At 54.4% G+C, this 12,066-nt stretch overlaps 1 protein-coding gene across 1 annotated transcript in view; it reads left to right on the top strand.

Moving 5' to 3' along the window:
- Positions 1-12,066, top strand: part of ARHGAP25 (Rho GTPase activating protein 25) — a 19,825-nt gene that overhangs the window by 3,671 nt on the left and 4,088 nt on the right. Inside the window, exons 2-10 of the mRNA XM_042023139.1 lie at positions 142-335; positions 2,352-2,439; positions 2,874-2,993; positions 5,198-5,405; positions 8,091-8,223; positions 9,110-9,183; positions 9,736-9,857; positions 10,370-10,563; positions 11,074-11,645. Of these exons, the coding sequence (XP_041879073.1) occupies positions 142-335; positions 2,352-2,439; positions 2,874-2,993; positions 5,198-5,405; positions 8,091-8,223; positions 9,110-9,183; positions 9,736-9,857; positions 10,370-10,563; positions 11,074-11,645 (1,705 nt within the window). The remainder of the gene's footprint in view (positions 1-141; positions 336-2,351; positions 2,440-2,873; positions 2,994-5,197; positions 5,406-8,090; positions 8,224-9,109; positions 9,184-9,735; positions 9,858-10,369; positions 10,564-11,073; positions 11,646-12,066) is intronic.

The following is a 12,066-nucleotide window of genomic DNA, read 5'->3' as shown; positions in this document are numbered from 1 at the left end:
CCGTGTCCCTCTGTCCCCACTCCCCGTGTCCCTCTCTGTCCCCTCTCTCCGTGTCCCTCTCTGTCCCCTCTCTCCGTGTCCCTCTGTCCCCACTCCCCGTGTCCCTCTGTCCCCACTCCCCGTGTCCCTCTGTCCCCACAGCCCGCTCCCGGAGCGTGATGAGCGGGGACCCCGCGGGCGCCCGGCCGGGCTCCCCCAGCGCCCTGGAGCGGCCCCTGAAGCTGGGCTGGCTGAAGAAGCAGCGCTCCATCGTCAAGAACTGGCAGCACCGCTACTTCGTGCTCAAGGGACAGCAGCTCTACTACTACAAGGACGAGGACGATGCCAAGCCGCAGGTAGGGCGAGGCTACTGGGCTGTGCTGGTCCTTGATCTCCCCCGTGCTGGGAATTGGGGCTCAGGGAGTTGGGGTTGTCCAGCCTGGAGAGGAGAAACTTCGGGGTGATTTAACTGTGGCCTGAAGGGAGCCCAAAAGAAAGATGGAGAGACTTTTACAAGGGCAAGGGGCAATGGCTTCCCACTGCCGGGGGCAGGGATGGATGGGATATTGGGAAGGAATTCCTCCCTGGGAGGGTGGGCAGGCCCTGGCACAGGGTGCCCAGAGCAGCTGGGGCTGCCCCTGGATCCCTGGCAGTGCCCAAGGCCAGGCTGGACGTTGGGGCTTGGAGCAGCCTGGGACAGTGGGAGGTGTCCCTGCCCATGGCAGGGGGTGGAACAAGATGATCTTTGAGGTCCCTTTCCACCCAAACCATTCCAGAATTCCATGATTCCATGAAATGGTTTGGGGTGGGTCTGGAGTTGGGTATTAAAGGAGTTTTCTGCCTCTGGGCAGTATCAGAGATGAACAGTCCTGATCAGGAACTTCATGGATGCATTTCAGTTCCTCAGGTGCCTGCAAGCCCTGCTGGGGGCTGGGACCCCCTGAGCCCCAGCACTGGGGAGCTGGGAAAGCCCAGTCCAGTCCCCAGCTGGGAGCTGTCACCATTTCCCAGGAGAAACAGGCTGGGGAGGAGAGCTCGGCTCTCCTTCCAGGACAGCAGTGAGGGCACGAGGGGTGGGAGCTCTGAGAGAGGTTCTGTCCTTGCTCTGGTGGGAAGGGCACCTGGCAGGACACTTTTAGGGAAAATCAGCGGGATTTTCAGCACAGCCTGAGGGTGAGGGTCAGCCCAAGCCAGGCCTTGGCAGGGCTGAGGGCTGGGCAGATGGCAGGGAAGGGCAGCTGCTTCCTCAGGACTCCTGCCACAGGAGAGGCAGCTGGAAGGGAAGGAAATTCCTCTCTCTCTGGCCAGTGCACTTGCCTGGAAGAAATCAGGTGGTTTTTCAATTATTTTATTTTATTTCCCCACCATTTTCTCCATACTGTAACTCACTTCTAGAGTATCTACCACCTTTTCCTCCTTTGGAGAAATTCCAGGGAAAAGTCCCCACTGCCAGAAAGGCTGTTCCCTCTACAAAGTGTTACCAGCAGCAAAACTCCTCTGGGGATAGAAAACACCCCCGGGGGAAGGTGATCCGTGGATCCTCGGGGTGGGAGCAGCAGGCTGAGCCCGGTGGGATCCAGGTCCCTTTTCTGGCTCTGCCCTGCTCCGGGGTGCTGGGGAGGAGCTGGAAATGGGATGTGGGAACAGAAAGTGCTGTGAAAACCTTCCCATGGCAGCTCTGCCCTGCCCCTGCTGCACCACCCCAGCATCCAGCCCCGTGGGTCCCAGCAGGGATCCCGATGGAAGCAGCTGGGCTCCAGGAGCTCGGTGGCTTCCAGGAGGCTGAAATGGCTGAGAAATTTCATTTTGGAGGCGCAGGCTCATTTCCTGCCCGGGGAGGCCTCCAGGGCTGAGTCACCCCAATCCCTCTGCCAGCCCCCACAGCCAGGGAAAGGAAGGTCCCCAGAAATGGCTGTTTTCCACTTTATTTGTTAATTTTCCATCCCTTTTCTTCTTTTTCTCTCCTCCTCTCCTGCCGGCTTAGGGCTGCCTTTTGGGTTTAAGTGATGCTGTGTTCAAGGAACAGTTTTCCTACCCCTGCCCAGCAGAAACAGGATGTTCTGGGGTTTTCCCAAGTCCATTCTCCTTCGTTTTCTCTTCTTCCACTCCCAACAAGGGCCGAAAGAACATGAGAAGTGAGAAAAAGATAAGAAAGAGCAAAAGAACCATTTTCTCATTCTGAGAATCACTTCATTGGAAAAATTGGCATTTAAGAAGTGGCTCTTGTTTGAAAAGTCACTGTAGTTTATCTACACAAATACACCTCTATGAAATATATCTCCTGCAGGGTGTTTGAGGGCAGGACCCCCACCCTCAGTGGCACTGTGGCCTCGCACAGGTGGCACACAGGGGTTTGCTCTGCTCTGTCCTAGGGCTGCCTGTCTCTCCAGGGGAGCACCATCAAGGTGGTGGCCACTAACCCAGAGGAAGGAGGGAAATTCATCTTTGAAATCATCCCAGGTGAGGATGCCTCACTCCTCCTCCTTGCACGCTTTTGGGGGGGTTGACTACCCAAAATCACTCAGGCAAGTCCTTTCCCAGTCCTTGTGCTCCCGCTCCCACTTCTTTCCGAGGTTCCCGGAGCTCTGTTTCATGGGAAAATGAATTTCTTGCTTTCACCCAGGGCTGGAGCAAGGGTGAAAGCAAGACAAGCACTGACAACCCTGTGTCAGTGCCCATGTCCCATGGTGAGGAGAAGCTCTGCCAGGCTGCAGCTGCAGCAGTTTCTGTTCCTTTCTTGCAGATCTCCAAGTGCAAAATGTCCGAGCTCCGCTTCCCCTGCAGCCAGCGGGGCTTTAATGGGGAAATTTGGAGCCAAAAGCGTTTGACGAAGAAAACAACACAAATGTGCCTTTTCTCCTCCAATCCTCTCCTTAAATGTGTTGTTTTTGCAGGGGTGGCTGGAGAGCAGAGCCGGGCAGGGCAGGACAGCTGTGTGCTCATGGCCAGCTCCCATGCGGAGATGGAGGAGTGGGTGAAATCCATCCGGAGGGCGCTGGGGTCGGCCTCGGGAGGTAAAAGGGAGCAGGGACAGCTCCTGGAGGGAGGATCTCCCACTGCCCTGGGGCCTGCAGCACTTTGGGGTGAGGGGTTCAAAGCTGGGCTCAGAAATCCCTGGAAAACGAGGCTGGGACGTGTCGCTTATGACTCCCTTGGGAGCTGCTCCAGGAGCAGCCCCGGCGCTGGGGCTGCTGCAAACACGGGCAGTGGTGAGGAAAGCCAGGCCTGAGCAAACATTTCTGGCCTGGCTTCATCTTCTTTTATCAACTTCCTCCTGGGCTTTTTGACCCTGGAAGTGTTCTTGAAAACAACTCCCATTCAAGGACAAAGCCTTGGAAAATGTGGTTCTCCACCTGCCAGTTTCCTCGCTCTGCTTTTCCCCTGGCTTTTCTTGCTCAGCCCATCCTTTCTGCCCCCGTTTGCTCTCAGCCTGCCTGGGTCACACCCTCACCCTCCTCACACCCAGGCATGAACCTGTGCCAGGGCCTCAGCACCCTCCCAGGGAACAATTGCTTCCCAGTATTCCATCCATTCCATTCCCAGTGGGAAGCTGTTCCCTGTGTCCTGTCCCTCCATCCCCTGTCCCCAGTCCCTCTGCAGCTCTCCTGGAGCCCCTTTAGGCCCTGCAAGGGGCTCTGAGCTCTCCCTGGATCCTTCCCTTCTCCAGGTGAGCACCTCCAGCTCTCCCAGCCTGTCCCAGCTGGTTTTCCTCTGCATCCCTGAGCTTTTCTGCCTCCGAACGGGAGCAGGCTGTGCCCTGGGGGAGGCAGCATCACCCAGCTGAACGGAGGATTGAGCCAGGAATTTCCAGGGCATTGTCCCAACTGGCTCTAATATTTAATAACGGCTCTGCCTCTGATCCTTTTTAAACTTAGGAGGCTGTTGGTCTCTTCCAGGTAAATTAAGTGACTTTATAGGAAAGAAAATGTAAATTTATAGCAGCACAGAGGGCCCTGAGGACAGCAGAGAAGTCAGGGACTGTGGAGCTGCATTTTATGTCAATACACAGGTTAGCAGATCCCAAAACTCCCAAAACTTGAGGTTTTTTGTCTTCAGTGTAAACTGGGGCAACAGGAGCTTTTAGAGCAACCCCTGCATGGGGGAGGTTTTGGCAGAGCCCACCTGGGAGCAGCCCTGTGGCCCAGGTCCTGTGAGCTTGTTGCACACCAAGAAGCGGAAAAGCTGCAGAGAGTGAAGAAACAGCAAAAGCATCTCCAAAATCTCGGTGTGGTTTTGCAGGGTTGGTTGTCACTCCCACGGCATCACAGCACCCTGGGGAGGTGTCTCCAGACCAACAAATCTGCAGTGAAATCACCAGTTCAGTATCAGCTACCACAGCACAGAGGCCAAAAAAAGAGAGACATTTGCTCCTCGTGTGCACGGTGACAGGTTTATGTTCATTATTTAAAAGTGTGAGTGACAAATGAAACAGCCCCATGCCCAGGCAGGTGCTGACAAGCCCTGTGGTTCCAGCTGAGGGTGTTTACCTGCATTTCCCTGCTCTGGAGGATGCAGGGGAATGATTTCAGCCTTCAGAGCACAAGGGGAACACACCACGGGCACTGCTAGGGCAGGAGTATGGCAGAGGACCAGGGGACCCTTTGCCATTGATATTCCAGAGCCTGCTGGAGCTGGGAGTTGCCTGCTCTTGCCATGCCCCAGGCTCCGAGGAGGAGCTGCTGCCTGCCCCCCGTCAGGTGCTGCTTCTGCCGCGGCTTCAGGAGGAAAAAGGCAGTTTTGCTCCGAAGGAAAGGTACCATCCCCTTGGAGCACAGCTGGCCCCAGCACAGGGGAAGGTCAGGAGAGGGGAGGGGGAAGAAAAGCAATGGGATCAGGAAGAATTCCAGCTCCAAATCCCTGCAAGGATCTTTTCTGGTTTCTTGGTTGTCTCCTGTGCTTTCTCAGCTTTGTGGGATGAGCTTCCTTCCCTCCCTGTGCCCTGTCCCTGTCTCGCTCTGGATCAGCATCCTGCTCACAGGCAGCAAACCCCAAGGCTTGCTTTCAGTCATTTGGAGAACTGTCAATTACTGGAGGAGGAACAAGGTTTTATTTTGCTGTTATTTCCTCGGGGAAGGCTCTGGTTTCTGCAGAACTTTGTTTCTGCCGAGGAGTTTGCAGGGTTCTGGTGCCTGGCAGAGCAGCAGCTCCTGCTGGGGCAGGTGAGGTGTCCCCAGCGGAGCTTTGGGGTTCCTGCTCTGACCTTGTGCCCTGTCCCCAGCGGTGTTCGGGCAGCACCTGGCAGAGACCATGGCCTACGAGCAGAAATTCGGGCAGCACCAGGTGCCCATCCTGGTGCAGAAAAGCGCCGAGTTCATCCGGGAGCATGGAGTGAGTGAGGAGGGAATCTTCCGCCTGCCCGGCCAGGACAACCTGGTCAGACAGCTCCGGGACGCCTTCGACGCCGGGGAGAGGCCCTCGTTCGACAGGTAACGCTGATTCCCCCTCTCCCACTGCCAAATTCCAGGGAAAAGCAGCCAGTCCAACCCCCAGAGCCCAGCAGTGCCCTCCAGAACCCTCCAGAAGGGCTTGAGGAGGAGAGAGGGTTCAGCAGTAACCACAAACACACAACCAGAGGGTGCTGAGATAAGATTCCTGGAAAGAAAGGAAAGCGTTTGGGAAAATCCCGGCCACACACAGCAATTACGGTTTGGAGCAGCCAAGGAAGGAGCAAAGGGAAGAGCTTGGCCCATCAGCTGAGGGCTTTGAGAAAGGAGAGCAAGGGCAGGGTCCCAGACAAGCCCAGAGGATGCTCTCATACACCCAGCAGAAGTTGTTCCTTTCCCTGCCGTGGTATTCTCCTCCTGATGCTTTTCCCTACAGCATCACACAGAGATGGGAGAGATTTTGGGAGATTTTTGCTGCTGCAAAGCTGTGCCCCCCTGCTCCCCCTTCTCTGCAGGGCCAGGAGGAAACGGAGAATTCCCTAAATCTGGGAGAGCTGCCTGTCCCTGCTCGTAGGTCTCAGAGAGGCTTTGGAGAGAGACCTTTGCAGCTGCTGCCTCTGCCATGCCCTGTGAAAAATGAGAGCAGGAGGGGAACTCCCCCTCTTTCTGGTGCCTCCCTTTCTCCAGGGGTTTTCTGTCCTGTCCCCCCTGATCCCTTGATTTTGGCCCCAGTGGCACAAGGCATGGCCCACCCTGCCCTGCTCACCTGTGCTGCTCCAGGGTTTTTCCCCCCAGTTTGTGCTGGTGAGAGCCACAGCCCCGGAGCTGGGACTGAGGAAAAGTGGGTCCTGCCTTTGCATGGCACTTCAGGTGAGGATTTCAGCTCAATTCCTGCCCTGCCCTGTGCACCAGGCCCGAGACAAGGAGTGCCCAGGGTGCTGCTGTGTGTGAAGGTGACACTGGCCATGGAATTTGGGAGCTGCCCTGAGAGCCACCAAGGCCTGGGATGCTCGAGGAAAGGGAGCCCCCAAACCCAGGAGCTCCCCTGGATTTTTGTGCAAAGCCCATCTTGCCTAAGCATTGTGCAGGAGCCCCGTCTCTCTGCTCACAGGCCTGTCCCTAACCACAAAACTTCCCCCGTTTTTGTTGAGCTTTGTTAGGAAAACCCCATCACTTTCCCCTAAATCCCCCAGCCGGGCAGAGCCGGATGGAGCGAAGCAGCTGAGTATTTCCTGGGCACTGAGCCCTGCTCGGAGCTTTCCTGTTGGAACCTGTGCAGGGCCATGGGAAGGTGAAACCTTTAATGTTTGCAGCCCTGTTTTGCAACGGGGCATGGCCAGGGAGCTCAGCCCTCCCCGGGATGTTCCCCCTGTGCTGCAGGGCTTGGGATGAGCATGGCCAGGGTGGTCTCAGGGTGACTGCAACCCCCTGGCACCCCAAGCAAAACATTTTCTCAGTGAGGAGGAAGGCAGATAATGGGGTTTGCAGTGACCTGAGAGCAGCGAGGTGCTGGCTCCACCTTCAGTGCCATCCTTGCTGCCTGTCTGGGTTTTCAGGGGAGCACTTACACACACTCAGCCACGGCAGGGTGGAGTGGGGAGTGTTAGAAAGCTGCTGGTGCAGTCCAGGCACCCAGCATGCCCAGTGGGGTGTACTGCTAGGTCCTACAAAAACGCAGCTCTGAAAACATCCCTCTGTGTCTATGTGTGCTCGTAAAAATAATAGTATTTTACAACCCCCACCAATTCTAAAAATAACTGACCTGAGGGGGTTTTGCTTGAAGTTTATAAGAGTTTAGCGACTTCAAGGTAGGTCAGAATAGAGGCTCATGATCTTGACAGTGTCCCTTTGACAGAATGTAAATACAAGGGCTGCAAAGCTGCAAACACCTGTCCCGGCAGAGCAGCCCCAGTAACTGCTGCTGCTCTGAGATCCCAGGGAGGCTCCGCCAGCTCCACGCTGGGGAGTGTGGCCGGGCAGGGGAGGATCTGCATGCGGACCCTCGGGAGCCCAGCACGGGCTGGGACGGCTTTGCTTGGAACGGGAGACGGGAGAAGGATTTTGCTTGGAACGGGAGATGGGAGAAGGATTTAGCTCCCTTCTCCTTGATTTCCACCCCTTCGAATGCAGTGACAAGGACCAGGGTGGTGCTCCAGAAATGCAGCTCCCGCTCATTCAGTAACGTGGCTCTGCAGTCGTCCAGTGGGTGAGGAAAAGTGACTTTAGGTTCACAAAGCAAAGGAGGGAGATTGAGGCAACACAAGAGCCTGTGTCGTGCCAGGGACAGCTGCTGTTGGGTTTGGCTCCTGCTGTGCCCAGACCTGGGCCTGGGTGATGGGGCAGCCCGGAGCAGGGACTGCCTGCCAGGGCCCAGCATTTCCGAGGGCAGGGCAGCTGGGTAGAGCTGAGACCGTGGCTTTGTGCTTGCTCAAAACTCGGCTTCGGGAGGAGGCAGGAGCCCTCGAAGTGAATTCCCTGCTATCCCAGCTCAGCCCAGGGGTGGACACTGGGACCTGCCACCCTCAAGGTGGGGAAAATCTCCACGAAGCCTTTATTCTGCTGCCAGCTGGGGCCATTCCCTGGCTGTGGGTTCCCCCAGGTTGCTCTTGCCTCCTGTTGACATCTCTCTGTCTCCACACCTGCCCACAGAGCTCAAACAGAGCCTTGTGGGGGTTTGCTGACCTGCTGGGCCTGACTTTCCCTGAGTGGCTTCTTTGCACTTTGCAGGGACACCGATGTCCACACCGTGGCCTCCCTGTTCAAGCTCTACCTGCGGGAGCTCCCAGAGCCCGTGGTGCCCTGGCTGCAGTACGAGGATTTCCTGCTCTGTGGGAAGGCTCTGGAAGCTGATGAGACAAAGGTAGAGATGCTTTTGTTTTCAGTTTCCATGCCAGGGCGCACAGCAGTGCCAGCCACTGAGCTTTGGAGTCTGGGGAGGGAAAAAAGAAGGAAAAAAATGAAAAAGAAAAAACTCTCCTGAGGCCAGTGGGGTTTTCCAGCTTGACCACATGGGTTTGTGAATGTTAAAGCTTAAATTTCTGCTCAGCACCTCTTTTTGTGGAGCCCTTGGCAGCAAACAGCCAGTGTGAGAACCAGGATGGAAGGAAGCCCAACACGCCCGAGCTGAGCATGGGGCTGGCAGAGGGCCCTGGGGGACACCAAGGAGGGGAGTGGGGATTTGGGAGAGGGAGAAGTGTGGAACAGATGGGAATTGTCTTTTCCTAATATGTAATTTGGTGGAAAAGAAGCCTCCCTTTGCAAAACAAGCCACTATAGGAACAGGAATGGCACCGTTCCTATACACGGGACCAAGGAATCCCAGAGTGGTTGGGGTTGGAAGGGACCTCAAAGCCCATCCAGTTCCACCATCCCACCTTCCACAGCCCAGGTTACCCAGAGCTCCATCCAACCTGGCCTTGGACACTTCCAGGGATGGGGAAATACACAAAACAGTGATGGAAAATGCCAAGAGAATCAGAGTCATGGAATCCACGAGGTTGGAAAAGATCCCCAAGACCATCAGCCATGACCCAGCAGCACCCCCATGGGCACCACTAACCCCTGTCCCCAGTGCCACGTCCACGTGTGTTTGGAACACTCCCAGGGATGGGGACTCCACTGCCACCCTGGGACTGGTGGAGTCCCCAGGAGGAGACCCCCAAAGGCACGGATGGAGTGACCAAAGCTGTTCTTGGCCCAGATGTGCCTGTGAATCCTCCTGGAGCTGTTTCTTACCTCGCATTTAGGGCCACCAGGAGCTCGTGAAGCAGCTGTCCCTCCTCCCCAGAGACAACTACAACCTCCTCAGCTACATCTGCAGGTCAGTGCTCTGCACAAGGCATGGACAGCTCAGGTTTGGTGTTGGGGAGCAGAAATGTCATCCCAAAGGATGACTCCTCTAGACAGAGCCTGCTTAAGCTATGCTTTGGTTGCCTTTGAGTCACCAGATCCCGATTTTTGTAGAGGAGAATTTCAGCCCCGGGGATAAACCCCCTGACAATGTCTGAGCATAAATCACCACCCTCAGACTCACTGATAAATCCCTGAGAGTTAAAACCAGGTGTAGTTTTCCTGGACAAAAACATTGTGCACCAAAACTTCCAGGTTTCACCCAGCCTGGGTGGTTTTTCTCCAGTTGGAGATCTGATGGGGGGATTCCCTTCCTTTCTGATTTGTTTTTGAGGGGAGCAGCTCCTCACATGATGGTTTTTATTCTGGTACCAGTAAGACCCAGCTCCAGTTCTAAGGCCAAGTGTTTCTGTTCCTGTGACTGAGAGGAAGAGCTGGGAGGATGAACCAGGATTTTATACCAGTGAGGCTTTTTGCACTCTTCCACCTCTGATGGGAAATATTTGCTCTCCAATTCTGGCAGGTTTCTCTATGAAATCCAACTCAACTCCAGCGTCAATAAGATGAGTGTGGATAACCTGGCAACAGTGATTGGAGTGAACCTCATCAGACCCAAGATAGAGGACCCTGCAATTATCATGAGAGGTAAAAGGGACTGCTGGAATCATTGGCACAGGAACTCCTGGCATGCTGAAATACTGAGTTGCATCCACAGCCTTGAAATGAATGATTTTCTGTGGTGGAGCTGTGGATATAAGCCAGAAGCATGCCTGGGCACAGCGAGTACAGCAGGGCAGAGTCAAGCCCTGTGTTTGTTAGGCTCTAAAGGTGTTTGTGGTGACAAAACCCCCTCAGGAATTACACTGCATGCTCCCTTCATGGAGTTCAGCCCATTCAGGAATTTGGTGAGATCATCTCTGTGCTGCTTGGAGCAGGGAGGTGTAAAATCCTTCTCCAGGGAACAGAGGAAACTCAAAGAAATGAGGGTACTCACCTACTTTTACTCACTGCATTTACTTTATTTGGCTTTGTGATCCTTCTCCTTGTTTTCTGCTCCATCTCCATTTTAGACACCAGAAAGACCAGGCAGGAAATCCAAGTGGTGGAAGGGATCCTGTGGCACTGGGTTTGCCCCTGACAATCTCTAATTCCTCCAGGCACACCCCAGGTCCAGAAGGTGATGACTGTGATGATCAGTGACCACGAAAAGCTCTTTCCCCCATCCAAGGATGTGCCTCCCTCCCCACCTGCCCAAAAAACCGAGAAGAAAGCTCCTGTCCCTCGCAGCTCCGTGGGCTGGGGAGCTGCAGAGGGCCCCACAGCTCCCAGAGGCTCCATCCAAAGGCAAATGGTAAGGAGGGATCCCCAGGGGAATAATCAATTTATTAAACGTGTGATTAATTGGGACAGGCTCTGACAGGTCAGCGAGCCCTAAAACCACTTTTATATAAAGTGCTATTTATAGGTTCAAAAGCTGTATCTGTCATCCCTGGAATATTTACATCAGGAAAATGATGTAGATAAACTTTCCACTTTCCTGTGGAAAATCTGCTGTTCTGGGAAATATGAAAACTCCCAAAGCTTTCTGGCTAAACAGCCGAACACGTGAAACCTTTCCAGCTCAGGCTGGTGAAGGGAAAGCATTGGGTATTAAAGGCTTTTCTCCGAAGGAATCTCTGCAAAAAGTTCTTTTTAATGGTAATCATGGTGCAATTCAAAATAGTTTTCTATGGAAAAGCGAGGCCATTCCTCCAGCAGGCTCGAGTGTGGCCTTTGTAAACCCTGCAGTCACAGCAGCAGCTGTCACCTGTCTGCTCCCAGAGCAGGACGGGCTCTCCCAAAGCCGTGCTCTGTTTTACAGAGGGATCACCCCAATTCCAGCAGCACCCCTGGCCCAGCTGCGAGCTCCAGTGTCCCCGGGGAGGACACAGAGTCCAAAGACACACAGGGAATGTGGAAAACACAGCCAAGGAAAAGAACTCAGACTTTACCTACGAGGAAATCTTTCCTGGCAGCGGCTCCCCCAGGGGAGAAGGGCTGCAAGGAGAAGAACGATGTCTTTGCCAGTGACTTTTGGAAAAGCAGCACGCGCCCCGTGGGCTCTGATGGACACAAGAGAACGTTGTCTCATGATCTCTTTAAGCTGCTCGACCTCCACAGGGCTTCAACCTACGACAATGTTCCCCCCTCCCAGGCAGAGAGTGGGGAAGGCAGCGGCTCCAGCCCCAGCCCTGCCAGCAGCATCTCCGAGAAGGAATTCCTGCCCTGCTTCAGTCCCAGCCACGAGCCAAAGGAACCAGCCAGTCCCACCAGCAGCCCTGCTGAGGACTCCAAACCTGAGCAGGAGAGCAGGGAGTTCCTGCAAAGCATGATCCTCAAGCTGGAAAAAGACCTGGAGGCACAGAGAAATGAGTACGAGGGGCAAATCAAAAGGTAACTGCAGGGAGCTGCTTTCTGCAGAGTGGGAAATGTGCAGCTCATGTGACAGCAAACACTGCACAGATTTATTCACCAGTAGTGTTATGCAGTATACAACAGTGGTGATTAGTGATAAATACAGCATTTACAGGCTGTCTAAAATCAATGTGCTGTGCTGTACGAGCTGTGCTCTCACCACAGTGGGTAATGTTGTGTCATGACAATGTTAATACTCCACAGCTCTTACCACATCATTGCATGGCACTGCAGTGTTCCTGCAGTAATTGCACTGCCATAATTCCTGTTATTACCACGATATTGGACCATTAGACTCTCCAGAAATCACCAGTAGCGTTATTGCACCATTGGTTGTAGCCATCAGCTCCACATATATTATATTATATTATATTATATTATATTATATTATATTATATTA

This window comes from Corvus kubaryi, unplaced genomic scaffold, assembly GCF_017639235.1.
Source record: "Corvus kubaryi isolate FWS band 111438036 unplaced genomic scaffold, C.kubaryi_AGA036_p1.0 37237, whole genome shotgun sequence".
In the NCBI taxonomy this organism is placed as follows: Eukaryota; Metazoa; Chordata; class Aves; order Passeriformes; family Corvidae; genus Corvus; species Corvus kubaryi.
Note: the sequence above shows the minus strand (reverse complement) of the source record. Positions and strands in the feature narration are given on the sequence as shown.